This window comes from Odontesthes bonariensis, chromosome 17 (genome assembly GCF_027942865.1).
Source record: "Odontesthes bonariensis isolate fOdoBon6 chromosome 17, fOdoBon6.hap1, whole genome shotgun sequence".
NCBI classification, from domain to species: domain Eukaryota; kingdom Metazoa; phylum Chordata; class Actinopteri; order Atheriniformes; family Atherinopsidae; genus Odontesthes; species Odontesthes bonariensis.
In genome coordinates, this window is record NC_134522.1 from 23,988,839 (window position 1) to 24,013,784 (window position 24,946).

At 42.0% G+C, this 24,946-nt stretch overlaps 3 protein-coding genes and 2 long non-coding RNA genes across 6 annotated transcripts; 2 read left to right on the forward strand and 3 right to left on the reverse strand.

The window, feature by feature from the left end:
* Positions 1-25: 25 nt before the first annotated feature.
* Positions 26-7,068, reverse strand: rdh12 (retinol dehydrogenase 12). 2 transcript variants are annotated; one of them, XM_075448111.1, is made up of 7 exons: positions 6,866-7,068; positions 6,153-6,268; positions 5,625-5,780; positions 5,419-5,523; positions 4,147-4,356; positions 3,839-4,028; positions 26-1,002 (listed from the first exon to the last, which is right to left on the reverse strand). In XM_075448111.1, the coding sequence occupies exons 1-7, from the start codon at positions 6,940-6,942 to the stop codon at positions 900-902; spliced, it is 957 nt and encodes a 318-aa protein (XP_075304226.1). In that variant the 5' UTR covers positions 6,943-7,068; the 3' UTR covers positions 26-899. The 2 variants fall into 2 exon arrangements, with proteins under 2 accessions (XP_075304226.1, XP_075304225.1); XM_075448110.1 differs by having other exon boundaries at positions 6,153-6,271.
* Positions 6,436-10,003, forward strand: LOC142366279 (uncharacterized). The gene is made up of 5 exons (XR_012766771.1): positions 6,436-7,503; positions 7,942-8,012; positions 8,183-8,402; positions 8,499-8,682; positions 8,806-10,003. It is a non-coding gene; the product is annotated as an uncharacterized LOC142366279 (long non-coding RNA).
* Positions 10,004-10,666: 663 nt separating this feature from the next.
* Positions 10,667-13,768, reverse strand: LOC142366865 (uncharacterized). Its single transcript, XR_012766894.1, has 4 exons — positions 13,454-13,768; positions 12,153-12,360; positions 11,773-12,045; positions 10,667-11,469 (listed from the first exon to the last, which is right to left on the reverse strand). It is a non-coding gene; the product is annotated as an uncharacterized LOC142366865 (long non-coding RNA).
* On the forward strand, positions 13,031-17,211 carry vti1b (vesicle transport through interaction with t-SNAREs 1B). The gene is made up of 6 exons (XM_075448870.1): positions 13,031-13,400; positions 13,500-13,558; positions 14,672-14,869; positions 14,997-15,170; positions 15,386-15,447; positions 15,910-17,211. The coding sequence occupies exons 1-6, from the start codon at positions 13,304-13,306 to the stop codon at positions 16,001-16,003; spliced, it is 684 nt and encodes a 227-aa protein (XP_075304985.1). The 5' UTR covers positions 13,031-13,303; the 3' UTR covers positions 16,004-17,211.
* Positions 17,212-18,339: 1,128 nt separating this feature from the next.
* On the reverse strand, positions 18,340-23,718 carry arg2 (arginase 2). Its single transcript, XM_075448869.1, has 8 exons — positions 23,505-23,718; positions 23,328-23,400; positions 20,657-20,831; positions 20,265-20,424; positions 19,795-19,889; positions 19,587-19,691; positions 19,303-19,439; positions 18,340-19,212 (listed from the first exon to the last, which is right to left on the reverse strand). The coding sequence occupies exons 1-8, from the start codon at positions 23,622-23,624 to the stop codon at positions 19,022-19,024; spliced, it is 1,056 nt and encodes a 351-aa protein (XP_075304984.1). The 5' UTR covers positions 23,625-23,718; the 3' UTR covers positions 18,340-19,021.
* Between the last annotated feature and the right edge of the window lie 1,228 nt (positions 23,719-24,946).

The window sequence follows — 24,946 nt, forward strand, 5'->3', positions numbered from 1 at the left end:
TTTAAAAGATTTATACAAGAACCTCAATAGTAATATTTCTCTTTATTTACATAAAATGTAAACATTCAACTCTTGACATGAATGTAAGTGTAGTAAAAGGCATGTCTGACTTGTATAAAACACAGAATATAAACTTGGCAACCGTGCGTGTGAATGCTGCAAGGGAAACATGGAACAGGGAGATCCTTAAAAATGTCAACCTGTAGTTCCTCCAGAACTGCAGACTCCTGCCAGTGGAAGAGGGAGTAAAATCGCTGGCAGTTTGCAGTGAAATGACTCTGGCTCTGATTAGCTTAAAGCAGGAAAAAGATAATCAACTTGTACATCTTGTACATACACAAGTACATAGCAGATCAAGCCGTAATAGTGACTCATACTTGACGCTGATATCTGAAGGTTTGGTCAGTATTAAGAACCCCTGCTCCTTTTAAAAATGCTGGCACAAAAGTTGAGTCGTATAGCTGCAAAATTCTGGTGAAAACTAAAACACAATATTTGCAAAAGATGCTGGTCTTATACCCTGCATTGACCCTTCACCGTGTGCCACAGCATTATAATGCATCAGGTTGTTTTGGGGAGGTTTTTTTTTTTTTGCCTACGCTGTATGCACATTGTGTCTCAAAAATAGAGTCAAAAAAGTATTTGTGTCGGTGAGTGGTTTTGGTTGGAGGAGCTGTTGAAAAGCACCAAAATACTCCAGTTCTTGTAATGTAATTATTTCACACACAAAAAAAAGCAACTTCACGTCATATAGAACCTCTAACTTAGTATACCTGACTGCTTGTTACGTAAGAAATGTTCAAAGTACAGAAGATCAGAAACTAAACAAATGAAATGAATGAGAACAGAAAATTAAGGACTCCTGGGAGAAGTGAGACAGATGGCAGTGAAAAGCTGAATCAGTCCCACTTGATACCGAGAAGCTCACAGCTGACATCCCACAGTCTCCTCGCCGTCTCTTCACTTCGTCCCTGAGGGGCAACAAAGGCGGGGGTGCAGTCACTGAAACGAAAGGAGGAGGATAATAGTTATGTAAGAGCTAATGTTGGAATGAGTCCAGCCATTCAATTTCACTTTGACTTTGTGTGTGGCTTAAAAGATGAAGTAATACTCATATTATGACATGACTTAAAACCTTCCTGTTCTTCCTCTTGTCAGGTCATTTCCACAGACTTTTGTTTTGAAAACTCTCGTACGCAAAGTTTCAACTGCGCAAAACAAGCAGATGGGGTTCAAGGAGCAACAGCTCATCTCATCATTTAACTGCAAACTGATTTGTAGCAATCACTAAATGAAGAAATACAGCAAAATAGATGTTAAAAATAACAAATATGGTTCAAATGTTTTTTGCTTTAATGACTCAGTAATTTTGGCAATAACGGGCAATTACTGCTGCCTGACTAAGTGTTGACATCACAGACTCTGAGGACATGGTAAACGTTTCCACACCGTTGGGTTGGGTGGAAAGCAAACCACCGTGCTGGAGGGAGCATGAAAACAGCCATACTTAAAGATTTAGCAGAGGAAGGAGGATTGAGATCTAGACTTTAACTCGGCCATTGCAACACATTTAAATGTTTCCCCTTAAACCACTGGAGTGTTGCTTTAGCAGCATGCTTCGGGTTATTGTCCTGCTGGAAGGTAAACCTGCATCCCCGTCTCAAATCACAGGCAGACTGACACAGCTTTTGCTGGAGAATTACCCTGTATTTAGCACCACCCATCTTTCCCTCGACTCTGACTAGTTTCCCAGTCCCTGCTGCTGAATAACATCCCCACAACATTATGCTGCCAGCACCATGTTTCACTGGGGTTACATGGCACTGTAAAAATCGGACTAAGGGCTAAATTACAATAAGACTGAGTTATTAAATTCATGTATACACCTTAATCTGACAAGAAATTGAATCGGATCAGGCTACTCGCGATCGGATTAAGACCCCGAGATAACTCGGTTGAAAGTCACACTAAACGTGCTTGTCGCCGGTGAAGCACGTGGTGAAATGGACTTTGCGTTCTACGTGTGCTCGAGATTTTTTCCCGGGATTGTGAACCAGAAGTCAAAGGAGACGATATTGCTGTTGTTGTCACCGGCGTCGGAAAGAAACAAACAACTCGATGGAGAATGCTCCGCTGTGCATCGCGTTTGTGCAACAAGCAGCTCATCACAAACGAAAATGGAGAGGGATGTCATCTTGCTCTTCGTTCGCGATCTTTCTCGATTGCCTGAGTTTGCTGTTGTTGTTGTTGGTGAAGCGGAAGTGGCTCTATTAGCAATAGTTGAAATGGGTACAGTGTCACCTATCATACCGGGGTATGACATGCTTTGTGCCAATGATTCGATTCATTCACCGCCATATATCCAAGGATAATTACCCTTGCTCGAATAAGGAGCATAACCCAACTATAGCTATAATCGAATGAATCTTCTCATCATGTAGACCCAGTGTGGGGATGGTGTTCTTGGGGTGATGGGATGTGTAGGTTTGCGCCCCGACATGGCGTTTTCCTTGGTGGCCGAAAGCACCAGAGCACCTTCCTCCATACATTTGGGGAGTCGTCCACATGCCTTTTTGGCAAACTCAAAACGTGCCTTCTTACTTTTAACACAAAGTAATGGCTTTTTTTCTGGCCACTCTTCCATAAAGCCCAGCTCTATGGAGTGTACGGCTTATTGTGGTCCTATGGACAGAAGCTCCAGTCTCTGTTGTGGAACTCTGCAACTCCTTCAGGGTTACCTTTGGTCTCTGTGCTGCCTCTCTGATTAATGCCCTCCTTGCCCTTAACTGAGAGTTTGTTCCATGTTATTTCCATGTGAAGATGATGGGTTTGATGGTGCTCCTGGGAGGGGGTGGATCATCAAAGATTTGGATTTTTTTTTTGATAACCCAACCATGACTTGTACTTCTCAACAACTTTGTCGCTGACTTGTTTGGAGAGCTCCTTGGTCTTCATGGTGTGATGCCTCTTGCTTAGTGGTGTTGCAACCTTTCAGAAAAGGTGTGTTTATACTGACAGATAATGTGACACTCAGATTGCACACAGGTTGACTTCAATTATGTGACTTTTGAAGGTAATTGGTTGCACCAGAACTTTTTAGGGGCTTCATAGCAAAGGGGGTGGATACATACTGTATGCACATGCCAATTTTTTTAATATATATATTTTTCTCATTTCATTTCACTGACTTAGACCATTTTCTACAGATCAATCACATAAAATTATAGGTTGGAATGTGACAAAATAGGTATAAAGCCAAGGGGGGTGAATAGCTTTGCAAGGCACTATGTGGTGAACTGCTAAGCAGCAGCTCACTTGGAGGCTTCAGCTTGCAACCTCAAGGACTCCGTCTGCTAATGTCTAACGTCACCTTAGTTTTCATGCTGATATGAGTTAGAGCTTTCTTGGTGGAACAGTGGAGAACCAAGTAGTTTAAAATGAAATGTACACATCCTCAGCCTGGCTCCACTGAACCCCTGTTGCCATTTTTAAATGGCCTTTCCAAGTGTCGGTCTAAATCTAATGGAACAGTACTGAAAAATGGTAATAATTACCAGTTTATAATGGTTGCACCAAGTCGGAGTTGTAGAATAAAGATGACAAATATCGTGTGGTCTCGATGTTTAGTTTTTCAGTTGGCAGGTTTCCTGTATATTTAATTTCTCACAAGACACTGGGCGCTGTTCTTCAATAATGGAGTTGGTGAGAACAGATTACGAAACGGCTGTTTGCAGGACTATAATCGCACGTTTCCTTTCAGCCGACACGCCGTAACAAATATTGCTGTTCAGAATAATACTTATTCTTTTCCGAATTCAGCTTTGGTGTGGTCTCTTACCTGAAGTGTTTCCCAGAGATGGAGTGCAGCTCCTCTGCCACAGCACAGTATATGCTGGTTTGTGCTCCTTCCCGTGGGGTTTTCAGGAACACGGAGAAGGCGGTGAACAGTATCGTCATGAGAGTCGAGTGTCTGGTCAGGTCCGAGTTCACTGTCCCCGGGTGGACTGAATTCACCGTGACATTAGTACCTATGCGAGTACAAACAATGTAAGAACGCATACGTCACAGTGAAAGACCCTTTCTGTTTGCCAGAGAGCATCATCCACCTTTTCAACCCATGCTTCTGACTTTGTGCGTTTCGTGTACCTTTGAGTCTGCGTGCAAATTCTCTGGCAAAAAGCACATTGGCCAGTTTGCTCTGGCAGTACGCTAATCCACTGTTGTAGCTGCCCTGGCTGTGAAGGTCGTGGAAGCGGATCCAGCCGAAGTTGTGCGCCAGAGAGGAGACGACCACGATGCGGGCCGGTGCGCTGCGCTTTAGCAGCCCGATCAGGAGATACGTCAACAAGAAGTGACCTGCCGGAAGTCAGACAAACCGTCAGAATGTTTTTCCATTTCAATCCTGATATCATACAAGTCTATTGTCTCTAAGAAGCATCGGATGCGTGTGAAAATACATCAATATAGGGCATTTTAATTTAGTTGGACTCTCTTATCACACCTAAAAAGAAAATGTGTGAATGAAAACCAAGATAAAGACTTTCTAAAACTAAAGTTTAATGACTAAAAATGTGCTTTTATAGGACAAGCCACATTTACCCATTCACACACACAGCACGTCTTAGTCTATACAATGTTACAGGCTGCACAGTAGGGACACTTCAACATGTGGCCCGGAGAAGCCGGACAGGCAACTGCTCCTCCTCGATCGCTTAATTGAATCTGACTCAAACCCTTGTGACATTTTACCCCTTTTAAAAAACTAGTTTAATCACTTTTTTTTTTGGAGAAATCATCACATTTCTTCTCGTAAAACTATATTAAAACTAACTAACTGAAGTTTTAATGTCAATATCTTTAGTCATTTGCACTTCTGGTTCAACATGTACAATCCCAAAGTTGTAACCGTCCCAACTTGCAATAAACCAGGAGCTACAGTTTATAGACCAGTGCAAAAAAAAACAACTCATGGTTTACATGTAAAGGTTACATTAATCAAAGTTAAAATGAAATTGTTGGGAATTGTCGTTTCCTTTTTTCAGTTATTCGAACCTGGCTCACTTTACCCCAAACCATTTGGCTCACTTTGCCTCGTAGATGCTATTTTGTGGGGGGGGGGGGGGGGGGAGACTAGCTTACCAATTCAGGCTAATATTTACGTCAATGATTAGCACTTCACTTCTCACATCGGATATGCCAAACGTCTTACTTGGTCCAGCCCAAGAAAATTGGTGTGTACCGCTCTTTTAATGTGCTTGTTTGTGGTGCCAAAATGAACGTGAAATGTGCACGGTTGCCAAGATACAGAAAGGTGGGTCAACCTAACCACCGGCTAATTTTACCCCTCTCTGTCCTACTTTGGTTAATTTGTCTGTCATGACGATTTGTTGATTTCAGTCCATCTCTGTAAGGCCCTACCCAAGTGATTGACTCCGATATGCATCTCGAAGCCATCGGTAGTTTTCATGTAGGGGCACATCATGACGCCAGCGTTGTTGATAAGAATGTGAAGCTGGTTGACCTCTGACGAAGAAAAATGCCACAAAATTTGAGTTAAAAAAGAAAAAGTTCAATAAAAAACACACTGTGTATGTAGAAGTGAGTAACTGCTACGCCGCATTCACCTCTCAGGAATCTCTGCACGAAGGCTTGTATAGAGCAGGTGTCTGCCAAGTCCAGCTCTCGGACCTCCACTTGTGCTCTGGGGTATGCGGCTCGTATACTGGCCGCAGCCTCCTCGCCCTTTTCCACGTTTCGGCACGCCATGATCACCCGAGCTCCTGGTTTGTTAGAAATAAATTGCAGCTAAACTATAAACAAAACAGAAATCGCATTAAGGGGAAAGAAGACGAGATGTGAGGGGATTCTGTCGGCTTTGGTTGTTTAGTGACCTTTTACCTAAGGTGGATTCTGGCTTAGGCTACTTGTTGAGCGATGGCAAAGCATCTATAACATGTCCTGTCTTAAACCCCTCAAAGTTTTAAAGTCTTAAAATAATTTAGAATTCCACTAACATGTCGTAAATTCAGGGAATCTAAAACCAGGTTCTAGAGGTTACAGCATGGAAACACTCACCTAACATGTTTCCGTTTTTTTTTTTTAAATTAATTTACTCCCAAGTGTAATTAACTGTAATGTGAGTGTTGGGTCACCTCGCATTGCCAGGTCCAGGGCGGTCTCCTTCCCAATCCCTGTGTTGGCTCCAGTGATGAGGGCCGTCTTGCCATCCAGACCAGCTGTGGACTTGCAAACTCCTCCTGCTGCATATCTTCTGTTCAAATAACACACTGCATCACAACACACAGCAAACAGCTCCATCTAAATGACCCGCGGCCCATCCTACATTCGACAAAAGATACGTGGCCCGGAAAGATTGAACATATAGGCAGACTGGCTTAATTATTCATAGGGAAACTTGGATGATGAACTGTACTGGGCGTCAAGTGGTATGACCCACGCCACTGAGCAAGGGCCGCCCCATAACCAATGGCTCTGTAGGAGTTATGCATGCAAATATAACGCCTCCCACGCTCAGGCTGCTGATAGGCCCGAGCAGCTCAGACCCCGGTTCATCTGTGCAAAGAAAAAAAAAAAACTCCTACAGCTCCATCATTCTGTATCAATGTTTTTCTGCTCTGAAATGTAATGATCGGCGAATCATGAAAAAAAGATAAATAAATACCAGGAAATCGATGACTGTTGGGTTAAATGGGTGGACTGGGTTTGTTTTGTTATGAAAACGGAAGTCATCGTGGTACATATATCAGCGCAATGCAATTCCTTGCCTGGTCAACCAAGTCACCACCTGCCAGTGATATGTAAGACGCACATTCGGAAAGAACGATTGAATTGATGAGCTCCTTACCGTATATGCGACGCAAATAAAACCACCAGCAGCGTCACCACACAGAAGCTTGCGATAATTAACAAGAGGAACATCATGTCACGGATCTGCGCTTCTCTCTCCTCCAGTGGGATGCAGCTGATGTGTAGGCAGAAACAGCTGATGTCGGAGCTTAACTGGGCGCAAAGCGCAGCGAGGGTGAAGGATACAACGCGAACGGGATCATGGGATTGTAGTTTCTGAAGCCTGGCAGAATGGCTGGGTTTCAGGTACGTCATCACGGGAGCGCGCGAATTTAAGTTGGTGGGCTGGACGCTTGACTACAGCACAGCAACAACATGGAGAATATGGAGATGAGTGAATATTGTAGTGGTTTGGAGCCGGCATATAGGGAAAGGTATTTGGCGTTAGTAGAGAAATACATTGGGCGTGACCCATACTTAATGAAAATGTCCGAATTTTCGCAAGACCGGAACTATTTGCCGAATATAGAAGCTGTGGACATAACGAGCTACCTGGTTCTCCAGACTTCTTACTACACCAAGCAACAGATGAAGGCCCACAAAAGTTTGGAGGCATACAACTATTACCACAGCGGGTGGATCAGCAAACTCGGAGTAAAACGTCTACAGAATGATTGTGTTTTGGTGTTCGCCAGGGTAAGTTTATATTTCTGTGTTGTTTATGGTGCATTATCCCGATGGAAAATGCAGTGTGTAGTGCAGGGCTGGGCAGTCAAGCAGAACTTAACATGTTGAATGCCGAGCTGTGAATGTTGGCACTCAAATAACAATCAAAAATGTTTATGTTTTGATATAATGCCGAGATCCAAATATCCAAATGCTGACATTGTGTCCTGCACATCAAAACCTTGCGAGTGGCTGATGCCATCACATGTAAAAAAAAAGGTAAAGTGACGACCACAGTAATCATAATGATGTTAGGCAGAGAATACATTTTAGAATATAAAATGGATATAATGTGGAGTAGAGTAAATAAGGATGTAATACGCTCATGACCATATAGCATATATCACTTTTGTTCATGTTTGCAACAGTCATGTCTATAACAGTATCATGTTATTATTGCTCGCATAGACTTTTCCTCTTCACAGTCCAAAAAACAGAAGCGGGACGGTTCGAATGAAGCTGGAGCATCTGTCACACAGGTACAGAGAAAACGAGGGGTGGGTATTGGCAAAGGGTTCACGATTCAATGCGCATCAGGATACACGTCACGACGAGGTTCTATCATGCATTGCAATGCAATACATTGTCATGAATTGATGCAGTATATTGTGAAAATCACTCTGCATTGTCATTTTGCACACACCTCTAGAGAACACGGCGTTCACGAGCGGCGAAGAGGGTCAGAGAAGTATTGGAGCTATTCGCAGGAGCTGAGCAAAAACTTCCCCAAGAGTGCAGCTTTGATGGCCAGGGACCCTTTTCACAAGGCATTTATTCCCAGATCCACTGAGCTTCCTAAAAGCGTTCTGGAGTACAGAACACCGTTGACCCTACAGCGTCAACCCAAAGAACTTGAGCAGCTTTGCCAGGTCTTCAACCTCGAAGAATAAATCACTTGACTGTTATATAGAGTACATTTAATAAGTTTCTAAGAAAGAATTTCCTTTAAATGTTACTATTCACAGTTATGGAAACAAGCACGAAAGGCGAGCCAGGAGAGCATATGAGAAGATGATGGCCCAGCAGCATGAAGGCTTCTCCTGCATGGGCAGCGGTCTGTGGATGAACCCAAAGTGGCCGTACATGGGGTCCTCACCTGACAGGATGGACGTCTGTGACTGCCATGGAAATGGTATCTGTGAGATTAAGGTAATAGTCTTGTCTGATGAAGTCAGGACTAAATAATTCAGTAATACAAAACTAACTTGACTTCACTGTCCCAAAAGGCAGAACATTTTGTAGTTTATGTGTTCTGTCCTTTTTTTTTTTTAGTGCCCATACTCTCAGCGGGATGAGGCCAACCTGCGACTAAATGCTGGACAGAAGGGCTTCTGCCTGACCACAGATGGGGGGAAAAGTCATGCTAGACCGAGATCATGAATACTTCTACCAGGTCCAGGCACAGCTCCACATATCTGAAGCAGATTACTGCGATTTCGTTGTGTGGACTCTGTACGACATGTTTGTGGAGAGAATTGTTCCAGACATTGCATTTTGGGATGCTGTGGTTCCTAAACAGTGTTGAGAATAACGGCGTTTAAGTATAATGGCGTTACTAACGGCGTTATTTTTCCAGTAACGGAGTAATCTAATTAATTACTTTTCCCATCGTTACAACGCCGTTATCGTTACTGAGAATATAAAGTGACGCGTTACTACAATTTGGTTGTAGGCTTTCGGCTACACATCAGCTGCATGCTGTCTGGAGAGAGCAGGGGTGAGGATGATGACACCGTTGCAAATGCGATGATGATTGGCTGTGCGACTACTACTAAACACACACAAGACAGCGGCGACGAGCCAGGGAAGTTCAAAGGTAGCGTTCTCTAACTGGAAGTATCAGCACTACTTCTCACTCGTGGAGATAAAAGGCAAGATGGGTATGTAACATGCACGCTATGCCCAGGGAAAAGACTTTATCCACGTCTGCCTCAAGTAACTCAAATCTAATGAAGCACCTTACATCAACCCATGTGAATATGAAGCACTTGTTGCTTCTGCAGCTGCTAACCCAACCCCAAGCCCAAATGCAGCTAGCTAACCCAACCCCAAGCCCAAATGCAGCTAGCTAACCCAACCCCAAGCCCAAATGCAGCTAGCTAACCCAACCCCAAGCCAAAATGCAGCTAGCTAACCCAACCCCAAGCCAAAATGCAGCTAGCTAACCCAACCCCAAGTCCAAATGCAGCTAGCTAACCCAACCCCAAGTCCAAATGCAGCTAGCTAACCCAACCCCAAGTCCAAATGCAGCTAGCTAACCCAACCCCAAGCCCAAATGCAGCTAGCTAACCCAACCCCAGGCCAAAATGCAGCCAGCGTGAGCCCCAGCGAAGGAGACGGAGCCACTCGAAAACAAACAACACTCGATTTTTCGGCTCAGAAACAGGTGACCACCATCACCATTTTATATTCAATATTTATGTTTTTATTTCTATGCATCATATGGCAGGCTGCAATCTATTGAGTTCAAATAAATACCAAATGTTCTAAATTACTGTATATAGTGTTTTTATTATTCAATCAGTTAATATAAACATATTTGATGTTATAGAGCTTGGGTAAAGAAAAAAGAAAATTACTTCTATTCCTGTATGCACTTCATATTTTTGTCTTGCATTTGATAAATAAATAATACAAAAAAAAGTTATAGAACGTAACAGCGTTATAGAACATAAAAAATAACGCCACAATTACTTTGCTGAGTAACTAATTACTTTTACAATGTGGTAACTGAGTTAACTCAATTACTTTTTGGGAGCAGTAACTAGTAACTGTAACCAATTACTTTTTTAAAGTAACTTGACCAACACTGTTCCTAAAGTGGAGCATTCCTTCAGAGTAGGAATACTTCCAAAAATTCTGGGACAGAAACTGACAAAGTCACCAGCAGGACCGTTTTAAGCCAATGTGGTGCCCCCAATTTTGAACACTTCTTGTTAAGTTTGTGTGTTGTGGTGCACCCTTATACTTACGCATTATTGTTATTGTACTTATTGTATCATTGCCATTATTATTGTAATTGCATTTTTATATATATATATATTTGTGAGTTGTAACACTAAAGAATTTGAAATCCAAAAACACATTCAGTAGTCTTTTCATACAAGGATGTTTATTTAGAAAGGAGTAGGACATTAAAGGGATACACTTGGATACACAGTGATATTCACAACAAAAAACAAGGGGATATTTATATCACAGTATGTATAGTTGTTCACATTATAAAGATGTTTTCCAAAAAAGTAGTTTGACTATTGTTACAAGTGTATTTTTAAAAAAAAGTCCATTTGCAAGGTGCGCCAAACCAATATCACTCCAATGACACAATGGATTCTGAATAATTTGATAAGACACAGCAGATCACACCAATCTTGTCAATCAATGCCAGTGCCTCACCTGGCTTTGTGGCCATGTTTTCAATGGGCATAGCCTTGCTTTGTAGAATCTGGTATTTACATCCAAAGGCTTCCCTGAACGCCATTGGCCTTGTGTCACGGAGTACGTGTCGCTCAGGCCATTCAAGTTGAAATTCTAGATTGTCATGAAGAATGTCTATTAGTTTGTGCCAAACTCTTGAAGCTGTGGAAAAGGAGATGTTGAACCTGAAAGCTAAATCCTTCAATGAGAGGTTAAGTCTCAGCCTGATCAAAACGAGTATAAACTGTTCAAATTTGGACAAGACAGACAAGGGGCCACAGATGACCGTGATGTCAGGTTCACACAGCCGGAAAATCTGCATCAACACCAAGAAATTGGGGAGCCCTGGGTAGAACCTAGTCTTCTCTTCATTGTTTTCAAAGGACTCCTGGGTGAATTTGCTGTCCAGTGCCTTGCTACGAAGATCCCCCAACTCCACTATGTTTTCTCTGAGCACCTCCTCCATCTTCTCTAGGTCATCCATGGTCAGATCCGTCTGGCATCCAGCATCTGCATAGCCTACAATATAGCAGAATGTGACAATAAATATCATACTCAATAATTATGAATGTCACAAGTTATGTTTTTGACACAACATGCAAGTCCTCTTCTCTGATATAGGCCTACAGGGTTCCCACACAGTGTTTACAACTTAAAACGAGCGCTGCAAGCACGTAAGGCACATTAAACTACAAAGTTAGCCTGACAGTGTAACACATAATACCAGTGCATGGACTTCGTAACGTGAATATTTTGACGACCACATTTGCATCACAATAACACTATTTTACGCCATCATGGAAGTACAAAGGTTTAGTCTACCTCCATCCTTTGTTGTCCCCTCTGACTCGGGGTAGCCATCTTGCTCGTCCGATTCGGCTGTGTGGTCCCAGTCTGAAGTTCGTGCCTCGAGTATCCGTTGGAGATCCAAAATACCTTCTGCACATTCCAACCGGCTTTGTAGGTCTTCCTTTTGCTTCATTCTCTCGTCTCGTCTCAAAGATGACAGTGACTTTAGCTTTGTGTTTTGGTAACCCAGCTTGACCGTCGGAGCCCAGTCCACTGACTCAGTAGCCAACAACGCGCTGGGGCAGCCTTCAAAACAAAGCCCAAACGTAGCCCGTATTACATTACTGTTGATTGGCATTTAACAACATAATACTTTACTGCACTACTACAAAACAGTTAGATTTCGCACATACCTTTGACGAAGTGGTCACCGCAGACACGAGCATTTGCAGATTCAGCTCCTCCAGTCTGTAAACGTAGGTTAGCTATCCACTTTTTGCGGCGTTGTTCTGTGAGTTTTTTCCATTTCTCACCTCTATGGGCGATTACCTTAGGTACTCGATAGTAACTCTTTCCCTTCTCTCGGTTAGACCGATTGCAACATCCAAAAACGGCTCAAACCTGAGGCATTTTGGGCAAAAAGGTGGCAAACAAAAAACAAGTGTTCTCAATATGCTCCAGCTCCAGTAGCCCACCACTTAGGTTCGCGCGCTTAGAAAATACGGAAATGACGTCAAGTGAAACCCAAGGATTATGGTCGGGTTTTAATGTTTCAACATTAAATTTATTTATTATTTATTATTATTTTAATAATAAATTAACTAAAACAGGCAACTTAAAGAAAGCAAAATGACAAATAAATAATTAGTCAAATGGATAATTGAAAGAATGGGAATAAATAAGGAATAAATAAATTGCCAACCACACTCTGTTACGTTCATGCGATAAAGACTGAAAAGGTAAATTACCTAAATTCACATTCATTTTAACATACATGTCTATATGATTCTGTAGCTGCGAGTAAAAATGTGGGGTGGTGAAAGCTCAAGCTAAACTTAAATTACTGCAATTTACGTGTAAGACCCTTTTGAAAATATTCTTTAAGTTCAAATTCCATCGAACAACACAATGTCAATAAGATAAGGAAACAAGAAGACTTTCATGTTTTTCTGTTGAAAAACTACACTTCCCGAGTGTCGGGGGCCATTAAGGCTGACTTCTTTAGCGCCTGAGTAAAATAGTTCTCGATGCGCTTTTTAAGTCATGCTCAGCAATAATTGGTGTCATTACTATGACAAAATTTTCGTAACGGTGTAACAGTTATCTTGTTTTTAATTTCAAGCCATTTGTAAACGTATACATTTTGTTTTTTTTCCACCAAAAGGTTAAGGCACTTGGTCACGAGGGCCATCATACGGAAGAGTCCCGGGGATCTGATTATCATCAAAGCAAAACTAGCAGATTCATTTACACTTGTGACTGTAACTGGTGTTGGCTTTTATAGAAAAAAAAAAGACAAGAGTAGTGCTTTAAGAAAGGACAGCTAAATTACATTTACTTAAAAATGTCTTCGGAGGAATTCGAGAAGTTGCACGAAATCTACAAATCTCTCTACGATGAGTTGAAGCTAATGCCGGAGAAGGCTCTGAAATGTCACGGAGGTAAACACTGTTGTTGTTGAACTAGGAAAACGTTATTTTAAGCAACCACTCACCGTAACAAGCAACCGTTTGTTAAAACTTGTACTTTTACACCTGCAGAGGAGAGGAAGAGGTTGGTGAGGACCTTCGATGAGAGGCATGGGGAGGCTGAGGAAGTGGTAAGCTGCTGTTTCCCCACTTAATGTTAGACCCTGGCTAAAGTTTACTCACCTAACAGCTGATAGTATAGCACTCTGTGTATAAGTGACTCGTTTTAGCCAAGCAAAACAGACGCATTTGTTCCTTTCATGGCACACTCTGCGTTTACTATGATCATATTAGGATTTTGCCAATCATTTTTCCGCCCATAAAACGATACATGATCAAACTTCCTCTGTATTATTTCCGCTTGTTCGGTCATGATGCTGTCAAAACTAAATCACATTCAGATTCAGATTCAAATCTGTCAATTTTTTTTCTTTTTAAAGTCTGGTGGAGGTACTTAGCATGAATAAATCTCATAATCTCACAATAGCTATTGATAGCAAAAATACCTGGAATGCCCATCAGAATGCTGCATCATATTTAGTTTATTTTCCTAATTTTACAAAATGATCATTTTAATTACATAAAATAATAAGAATAATACCATGTCTGAGTTACAATACTCAGTTTGTCTTTTGATATACATGTAAACCCACAGAAAATCTGATCAGATATTTGAACTGTTTTATCCACCTGTGACCAGTGTGACCAGTGTGGCCAGTGACGTCTTGCCGGATGAGCCATAGTTTTGGCAAGATAAAGGTCTTTTTTAAGATGGTGACAGATGTTTTCGTTACGGTTGCCTAATGATGTGATTGATTTTCATTGCAATCATTGTGATGATGGGTGAGCTGGTCGTGCACAGTAGATACGGTAGACACAGTACTTCTCTCCTTGGTCCATTGTAAGCACCTTGAAAAGTCGCTTCACTTCGCTGACCTTTTGTTTGCCTCCAAACGTTGCTTACAGCAATGAGAGAGATATGATCTTCACATCACTGTCCTCTTTCATTTTATACAGCTTTCAAACTTTTTAGAGAAATTAGGCTTTACCATTAAAACTTAAGCTCAGAAGTTCTTTTCTTTTCTGGCTTTAAATCTACCATCCTATTTTGCTTTAAAACCAAGTGATTAAAAACATTAATTTTACAGTGATTCCAGCTTACAGTTCCTTATTTTGTTTCCACTGAACAGGAAATAAATCTTCTTTCTTGGGCATTTCAACAGTACTTTATTATCTGTCTCCAGTTGCAAGGAATGGAAGAGGAGCTGCGTGTTGCCCCTGCCTCCTACAGAAATGCCATGAGTACAAAGCTGCGCCTTTACCACAGGGATCTTGGTAAGCTGCAGAGGGACATGAAGAGCTCCACGTCAGTGTTGGGCTCTTCTTCCCAGACAGTGCAGGGAAGCCATCACGGCATCTATTCATCACAAAATCAAGAAAGTGTGAGTGTGGGGCTGTCTATGAAAAAAAAGTTCTGTTCTTAGTATGTATTTTGTTTAATTTTTTCCCATTTCCAGAATGAATATAACTCAACCTGGTTTAATTTGTAACTTTCACCCACCCCTGCAGACACACCTGCAGTCCCAGCGGACTCTTTTACTTCAGGGCACAGATTCTCTGAACAACGCCAGCCAGAGCATTGAGCGAAGTCAGCGTATCGCCGCAGAGACGGAGCACATAGGCTCGGATATCATCGAGGAGCTGGGAGAACAGCGGGAGCAACTGGATCGAACCAGAAACAGAGTGAGCCGGGAATCGAGGCTTCACTTCCCAACATTTGGGATGAGCTTTTCATTTTATTTTTTTGTTGTCTTAGAGTCCTGAAGTTGACGTAATTCTGACTTGTGCAAAGACTGCTCAAATAATAGTTTTTTTTCTGAAATTGATATGACGAGAAGCTGTTTGCTGTGTAGCTGTCAGGCAGCTGTTTATTTATCTCCTCTCCTATGTGTGTGTAGTTGGTAAATACAGGAGAGAACCTCAGTCGGAGTAGAAAAATTCTTCGCGCCATGTCACGACGGTAAGAGCTACCCCACAAAAGACCAAACTAATTTGTCCCTTCATGGCAACTGTACTAGAGAGATTTTTTTAAATTCTTTTCTTTTTTATGAAGAATTTATTGAGTTGACACATTATCACAGATTGTTACTCCATGGAGGTGCATGATGCCCTTACACCCGCTGTCAGATTGTAATTTCATTATTTCAGCTCCTGGAATGTCAGGCTCGAGGCTTCAGATTTGGTATTTCTCAGAAGTTGAGAACCTATCGGTTCAGCTTGTACAGCTCAACTGATGATACATCTCAAATAACATTAGTCCAACCATGTGAGATGTATCCATTTTGATGCTCACTGATCCATTTAGAAAGTTAGCCGTGACCTTCTTCTGTTTTTTATCAATATTTATTTTGTGATTGATGTTCTTTATAGATACTGCCGCCTCTTGTTTATGTTGACTATCTTCTTCAATGTCTTCTTCAAGGCTGGTGACAAACAAGTTGCTGTTGGGTGTCATTATTATCATGGAGTTGGCCATTCTGGGAGCTGTGGTTTACCTGAAGTTCTTCCGAAAATGAGCCAACTGAGCTGAGGATGCAGGGCAAAGCTGGACTTTCTACAACTGTCTCCTCTGACTGCCCAGAAGCAATAATACTGTTCCGTTGTTCCTGTGAGCGTATGGAGGTGGTGAACCTTCACCAAAGAGCTGATTCTCTCTGTGGGCAGGTGGAAATCATTTGACAAGAATGACACATTTTTGAACCTGTTAATGGACCAAACCCACAGAAACTCTTTGATCAGATATTTGGACTGTTTTATCCACCTGTTAATGCCAGTGACGTCCTGCCGGATGATGATCTGGACATTTCTGCTTCCCGCCACAGATCCAAGGGATCGTTCTTCGCACGATTTTACGCTTGTCAACAGACAATCTACTTCCTTTCACCTGTGGACTCCCAGGTGAAAGTCGAAATGTGAAATGTTTCATATGGATAATGCTCAGATTGGGTAACACAACTGTTACACTTTAACTGCTGTAGAGCAAATATCTTTATGGAAGTGAACAATGGAAAAATATTGAATGACACCAAATGAAACATGCTCTAGTCAGTATTCCATGTACGGTAGTTGTAATGACTAATAAGACTTTAGTGCAAATTGATTATATGCTGAATGTGAAAAGTGTGTACGGTCTTGATACAGTTGATATATTTGTTAAACAGTTAAATGTACATCCAGACACTATGATATATATAAATCACAGGATCCCACATTTGACAGTTTTCCACACCATTAAAGCTTATCTTTAACCTCAGTTTACATTGTATCTGATGTTTCCAGGGAAGGCATCCAAAAAGATAAAAAAAGAAAATCTTAAAAAACATGTTTAGTCAAGGGCATTACGTCATTCAGTGTTACTATCGTGCCTTCCTGGTGGCATGCGCTGAATGAAAACAGGTTTGGTGACCTTCTGGTTTTCTTAAACACCAAGGCTAAATTTTAGCATTGTAATATTTCCGTAACAAACTGGAACATTGTGTTTGTTGGCAACAACTGAGCTGATGATCTCAAATGCAGCTTCATCAGGCAACACAGGTGAACTGTCATGTTGGGCTGAATTTACAGAAACTCACAGCTACACTCAGTGTTCACAGTATTGACTCTTTCATTGCAACATTCAACAACATCTGCTGTTAATAAGCACAGTTATCCCTCCTCTTTTACTGCTCTGTCTGCCTGTTTTCCTATTTTTTTTATGGTTTGGAACAGAGACATTGAAACATTACATTCCCACTATTCCTGCTTTGTCCTTATCATTGCTCCACGCTTGTTCACTTTATTTGCCGGTGATCTCACATTTCCCACGACAATCGAGGGAAGAAAGGATTTTAAATTTCCTCTTCCTTGTCCTCCATTTTGCTCCTGCCTTAAATTCTGGACGACCCCTCTTCATCGTATCTGCATTTTGGGGTCCTGTTTCTGGCACAATGTTGACTTTGGAAAGCTCAATCAGCTGCTCCCAGCTGTGAACAAGTTTCCTTTTGACATCGTTATTGTGAATTGTGAAGGCTTGGAGTATTTGATCATCTACGGTACATAATCAATCATAATCATCAAGAGATTCAGGAAATCTGGGGACATCTCTGTGGGCAAGGAACATGGCTGAAAATCAGAATTGGATGCTCATATCCATCAGAGAGTTCTCAGGCAGCACTGCATTAAAAATGGGCTTTTGTCATGGAAAATCACTACTTTCGGCTCACACACACACATCCAGGAGTCATTGTCCGTGAACACAGTTCACCGTGAGGTTAACAAATGCAGGCTAATAATCTGTCATGTAAAGAAGAGGCCACGTGTGAACATGATCCAGAAACACTGCCATGGCAAAGGCTAATTCAAGAATTTGAAATTCTTTTGGGAAATCGTGAATACCACATCCTCCAGACTGAATAGGAGAGGGATAATCCAGCTTGTGATCAGCACTCATTTCAAAGGCTTGCCATCTCTGATGGTATGGGGGGATGCATCAGTGCCTATGGAACTGGCAACTTGTACATTGGGAAAGGTATCTGTACATACCTGCTTATGTACAGGTTTTAGAGCAACATATGCTCCCATCCAGATGATATCTTTTTAAGGGAAGTCTTTGCATAGCTCAGCAAGACGATGTTCAACCACTCACTGCCTCTGTTTTAAAAGCAGGGCTTTGTAATAGTCAAAGTGCTAGACTGGCCTGCCTGCAGTCCAGATTTTCTGAGCTGTGCTGAATGGTTGCATCAGTGCACAACTTTAATTAAATGTCTGTTCTACTTTATCTTAAATAAAAGTAATTTGTGAAGTGACAACTTAAGTCATGTTGTAGGAAAAATAAATTGAAACAGGACAGAATGAGACACCTATACAAGTGAGCAAAAATGTCATCACATTTATGGAAGACCAAAATAGAAGCTCTTTGTTACAAGAAAAGTAATCATTCAACTGCTAAGTCAAATAAAGAACAAGCAACAATACCAGCACAATCGCAATCGTAATTTCCTACTCGCTTGCATTTTTCCCCATGATGTAGATATTTACACACGCAGTAATTGTAGTGCATGTGCTGGCAGGTTTAAAAATGAAAATACAAAAGTAAACTCTAAAGATAATACAGTAACCACAGCTGGTCCAAAATTGAAAAGTGACTTTTTCTAGTTTTAAACTAACTGGCACAGCCACCAAACATTAAGGAGTCCACACGAGACTGTGAACTTCGATCAAAGTCAAACGCTTTCATGCCTTTGAGGCCGATAAATGATCTTATAAGCCAAACACATGATACATATGTGGCAGTGGTGTCTTCTCTCACTTAAATAATGACACACAGTAACAAAATAAATTAGTATTGCCTCTTTAGATTAATAGTAGTCCCATTAGTTAGTGCAGTGGCATTTTAAATCACGTCAAAGGCTTGTCCCAGCATGACCAATATTTAGAGCCCTCTCATTGTTTTATGACGCAGGCATTCATGCTTCTATGATTTGAAAATAACGGCAAACAGGAAAACTGTGGAATGGTCAGACATGACATAAAGTTCATGAGTCTGCTTCATGCTCTCAGAGGCAGAGCTGCTCTGTGTCGTTTTTCTCGGCGGGAATAGCGTCGTTAGAGGCGTGAGCGCCTTCTCTCGTCTGTCCAAGAGCTGACGCGATGACGTCCACAGCTAAAGTGGCGGTGGCCTCCACGGCTTCAGGGTTGGCCCCCAGGATGGGGTTCACTTCTACCAGGTCCATGGCCGACAGCAGACCTGCACATGAATACATTCATAAGTCAAGACATCAAAACCAAAAATGGAAACTCTAAAGGAATGAAAGCATCCGCTTGCACTCATCTGTACCTGTGTTGTGGATTTCCTCTGTGATGTAGATCCCCTCTCTGTAGGTCAGACCTCCGTTCACTGGCGTCCCTGTTGCGGGAGCCAGAGATGGGTCGAAGGCGTCAATGTCAAAGCTCAAGTGGACTGGTCGCTGTTTTCTGTAGAGGAAGGTCAGAAAGTTTAAAGGTGGTTCAAAAGTTCCCTTCAATTCAAACGCAATTATTCAAATTATCAAATGAATGCAAATGTATATTAGATGTAAATGTCGTCGAAATAATCACAAACAGTAATAACATCTGCAATACCTTGAAAGAAGATGATCAAGAGTGACTTCCATGACCCTTTGGATGCCTAGTCTGTCGATATCCCTCATGGTGAAGTACTGGATTCCCAGATTCTTCAGAATGTGGCTGCAGTCGAACACAAAGAACTATTTACACAAAGCCTACATGTCGGAAAACTGTACATCAGCCACTCGTGGTGGGACATGTTTCAGTGAGAGCATATACTTACTACTCTCCGGGGTCCACATCCCGCAGTCCGATGTACACAAGGTCCCTCGAGGAGAGGAATGGCTTAGTCCACGAGAACCCAGGAAGAGCTGGCATCTGGGTGGACAGATTGAAAAAATATTTCAACCCTTTGTCATAGAGTCCCACACACCCAGTGAGGCATCTTTATATTTATAGGAAATTATTTTGCAGCACAAAAACAGTTATTATTCATTAATTATCCTCCTGTGAAGGTATTTGTGACAGTGGAGCTGAAGAAACCTCTGACTGAACACACTTTGCTGCTGGATCACAGTGTTAAGCAGAGGGTGTGCAGTTTTGTCTATATTGTGTATATCTAAGTTTACAAAAGATACTTAAGCAACTAATGTTCTTTTTGTTTTGTTTTGGCTCCTTGATGACGCGTATCGACGAACCAACCACGATGCATGAGATCCTTTTGTTTTAGAGCAGCGTGACGTTTCTGCTCACCTTGTCTTGCATCTCTTTGAGCATGAATGCCACAGGCTGGCCGTGCAGGTTCCCTGACGGGGAGGACATGGGCGTGTTTATGTCCGCATGAGCGTCAACCCAGATGAGACACAGGTCGGGACACTGCTGGGCATGGCCGCTCACCGATCCAATAGCAAGGCTAGGAAAAGAGAGGTGGGGTCTTATAAATATCTAGTGTTTATATCGGTCACATGAGTGTACATGAGCATGTTCTTGGAATGGAATCCGACCGCTAACACACATGGTGAAATGTTTTCAGTATGCTTTGTCCATCTGTCAAATAACTGTCAGGTTGTGGTGTAGTATATCAGAGATGGGGCTTTTGAAATAACTGCAGGTCATTCTGAACTCTGTATGCCTGAGATAAATACCTGTGATCGCCTCCCAACATGACGAGAGTGTGCCCAGCACTCACAGCTCTGCTCACTGCACCCGACAGCATTTTATTTGCAGCGCCCACTGTTCGAGGAAACTTCACATCCATGTAGGGTTCGTCCTTCTCAAGGTGGTGGAAGCTCAGGTCGCCAAAATCGTGGACTGAGTAGTCTAAGAGCACAAGAGGAAGAGGAACATTTTAATGAGGCATTGGTATGCTGCATTCTAGAAAGGCTGAACAGGGTCCAGTTCATGGACGCATGCTGAACACTGTAGCGCTGGAAGTGACCTGGAAGTTTGTATTTCGAAGACTGCGGGTGTCATATGAACAGGCCACATGATCTCTGGCTTCTATAGTGTGACTTAACAGGGATTTGTCTGACCTTGCAGTCTGAATAGGTTGAGTCATTCAGTGCCAGTGGAACATTAGTGATGGAGCACTTTCCACATGGGCCAGTTCCCACTGCGGCTCGGGTGTCAGGGACTGTAATTTGCTCTGTGTTAGGCGGCCGCAGAGGAGAAGACCGAAAAACTTCCACTGAGTTTAAGGCAAAGATTTTGAGAAGATGACGGGTTATTCATACGGGGTGTCCATCTGGAAACATTTCCCTTGGTGGTAGTGTAGGGTTTCTCTACTTATCTAAGAGCAACCGGTGCTGTCTATTTCCATTGGTAGACAGGACAGGAATAGCCTCGTCTTGATGCAACTGTGAGAATCTCTTGCAAGACAATTCAAAAGCTTACGTGACAGTTGCAGGTTGTCTTTTAGTCACTTTAAGCTGAAAGGTTACATATGTGTAGAAGTGTACGTTTAACTTCCTGTAAAACCATTTGATTATTAGTTCATTTGTGTCATTCCCCCCCCCCCCCCCCCCCTTTTTTTTGTTGACACACATTGAACAAACTGACTGCATCACTTTAAGAGCTTAAAGATTCCAAGATGACATGGTATTAAATCCAGAAAGTGTTTGGTTTCAAGTGTTGGGCTTCGTTACTGGCACTGCAACTGTATCATTTTCCACAACTGTCAAGCTGATGTCAGGGTACCAAGAGGACGAAGAACTTCAGAGCACTAAGGACGTTACTCAAACCTCTGATTTGGAAGTTGAAGGCTTAAAAAAAACAACTTGTAGTTATGCATGCATCGTATATAAATAAGGCAACACTGACCAATCAGAGCATACTGAAGACTCTAAAAAAAAAAAGTATTTTTCATATCGTATTCAGAGACGTTGGGATTTTGATATCTTCACAGTTTATGCAAATGTTTCCACGTCCAAGGGGACGTGCATTTTTTATATGCCAACTTTAAATTGTATGTGAACTTAAATAAGTGCTGGAGTGCATCTCAAAATATTTATACTGCCATACATACGCCAGAATGTATTTCAGTAGCAAAATATAGACTGATGCAACATTACGAAGAAGAGGAAGGCTGAACAAATGCCGTTACAGTCCCCGTCAGTCAGGAAGGCACTAATGTCCTTATTTGACATTCGTCTGGAAAAGCCTTTAGCAGGAAGAGCTGGCAAAGGCATTTGTATTTATAGAAGTACAAACAATCTGCGGCACTCAACTATGAACATATAGAACAAAGATGAATCATGGTCCAATGACACATGTGGAAGGCTAGTTTTACTCTGTTATTCAAACCAACTTTTTTTTTTTTTTAACCATATAATTACTGTACACATATGAGTTAATCTAGCATACAGTAATCCCCTATACAGACTAAAACTCTAAGGAGAATCGTTCATTATCCTATTCGAATAATAATAATAAAAATTTCCTTCGTACAGCCATTTTAAGTAGTTGAAGCCGCCTTGACTTTATTACATTGTCTTTTGTGTATCCCATGGCCACACTTTAATCTACAGTGTCCTTGTTCCTCACTCTAGAGGGACTTTAAGATTTTAAGCAGCCTGAGGTGACACCCTATCAAACTGGATGCAAGTGGATTTTCCTGAACTTCAATGGCAGGTCACATTCGCAATATCCCTGTTATGACTGGATCAACTGGTCTCTGTCCCGTCACACCTCCCTTAGTCACAATGTAGCGTCACTGCCAGGAGCGCTATAATAAATGAATGATTCTTTCCGAATGAGGTGAGTCAGCCCATAGTCAGCCTATAGCTACTGAATGCGTGTCGGCTGGTTCCAAACAGTAATGGTACAGTTCGCGCGAGGCTGTCTGGGTGGTGACGACAGAGTGGAAATAAATCACACATCTTCTTCCTGCGCCCTTTCGAGCATTGTGTTCGCGTGTGTGTTGTTGGGACGGGGGGAGGGGGGCAAGTATGGCCGAAGCGGGCATGTGGTCCCCGGAGTAAAAAGAAAAGAAACTGCTGGTTATTACAAGGTCGTCTTAAACGTGAAAGCCGTTTCCTGTAGAACTTCACGGTGCTCTCGTCTCAGATGTTACCTTAACGGGATAGCGTCACTGTGATATTTAGGGTGTAATCTCATTAAAACTGGACAGAAATCGCACTTCGTGTGAGATGCCAGTGTTTACCGTCTTCTGATGATGTAACAAAGCTGTCTTAAAAAGATGGAGGTAGGAGTTAAGGTTATTTTAAAACCTCTCGAGCCAAACTTAACGCTACACCCATCGAGTGTTACGTAAGGGCACCGGCTGTTCCATCGTTATCCCCGCCGCCCTTCACCTACCTAACGTGGAGAGCCTCTCGATGAGTCCCGCATCTCTGATGACTTTAGGCCCGTGCTCCACGCCTCCTCTTTTCTGTAAAAAAAAAAAAAGTAATTAGTCCTCATGATGTTAAATATGGCTATCAGCGATATATTTGGGTTCGAGTTTTTAGAAAAGAAGACAAAAAAAAGGCATACTTGTCCTCTTGAGAACGGGGCGCCCAGAACAGCCACAGATTGAGCTCTGCTTTGCTGACAAGTGTTGCTGACTTGTGTCCTAAGAAGACGGGAAAGTGGTCCTCTCAAAGCCATTTTCATTTCCAGTGACCGAATGCTACTCCACGGAGAGAGCGAGGACTGACGAAAGCCCAATGAAACGTTCAGCCGGTGGATGCTGTCTGTATCCGCGTTGCTGCAGAGGGGGGCAGGTCTTATGGCTCCTGAATCTGCTGAATATTCATGAGCTAGTGAATCAGAGCGCCACGATGATTGGGTGATAATAGCACGCCCTAATCTAGTCAAGTAAACAACCGGAAGTTTTTGTATATGTTATCTGTTATCGATGGTGATAAAGGTTAAGGTGTTCTATCTCTGTTATTAAGAGGCACGACACTTTTGACGTAAGGTTGTGTGACACACCTGTGACTTCGCCCAATAGGAGTTGTCGAAATGGGTGGGTTTGTTTTGTGGGCGTGTCCTAAGAACTGATGGAGGCCAAGAGCTTCTATTTTTTTATTTAGGTGTAACTTGTGACGCGTTTTTCTGCCGTGTCATCGAAGTGGAATTTTCCAGAGTAGCAAACAAGCGGGACCGACCGGCTTGTTTGTAATAAAATATGCCGTGGCACAGGCGTTTGTCCACACATGCCCGAAGTCACTACTGGTATCAACATGTAAACACATTACTATCTTTCTTTATATATTTCCATATCTTATCGAGGGACTCATATTGCAGCCGTCGCTCTGACCTCTAGATAAGTTAGTTCCATTGTAAAAGAAAGCAAGACAGACTCATTCAAAAACATTTACATTACTGTGATTTGATTAGGTAACATTATGCAACGCGTTCAAATTTAGCTAACAGGGTAAGGGATATCATTGCACAGTGTGGTAATACCGTGCTGCTAATTTAGCAGTGGGAAAACAGCTTAGGCTAAGTCCGGTTTAAATTTCGCCAGGGCCATCGATAGTTGCCCCTAATACGGAAAAATACGACATTTTCCCCTATCGTGCGAATAGTTTTGTTTATGTCATAATACGTCATCGGGAATTACAAATAGACGTGCGGACAGAAATATGAATGTAATGTTGAGTTCAAAAGACCAGGGGCTCGTGAAACAAAGCGCGACGCTGCAGATAGATGAAAAAAAAAGCACACCTAATTTATAAGCGGGTCAGATACAGTAAAAATGTTGCTTTGTTGAGTACAAAGGAAAAAAACAACAACAGAATGCATAAAGTAGTCAGAAAAAAAAACAGAAAAGGAAAAAAAGGATATGACTTAAGAAAAATTAATCTTATCCGGAAGCAGATTAAGAACGTTTTTTTTTGAAAAGATAAAAAAGCCAATTATTTTTTTATTCGTTTATTTGTTTTGTTCCTCATTTTGTTCCTCATTCCTCAGCTGTCGTAAAACTGATT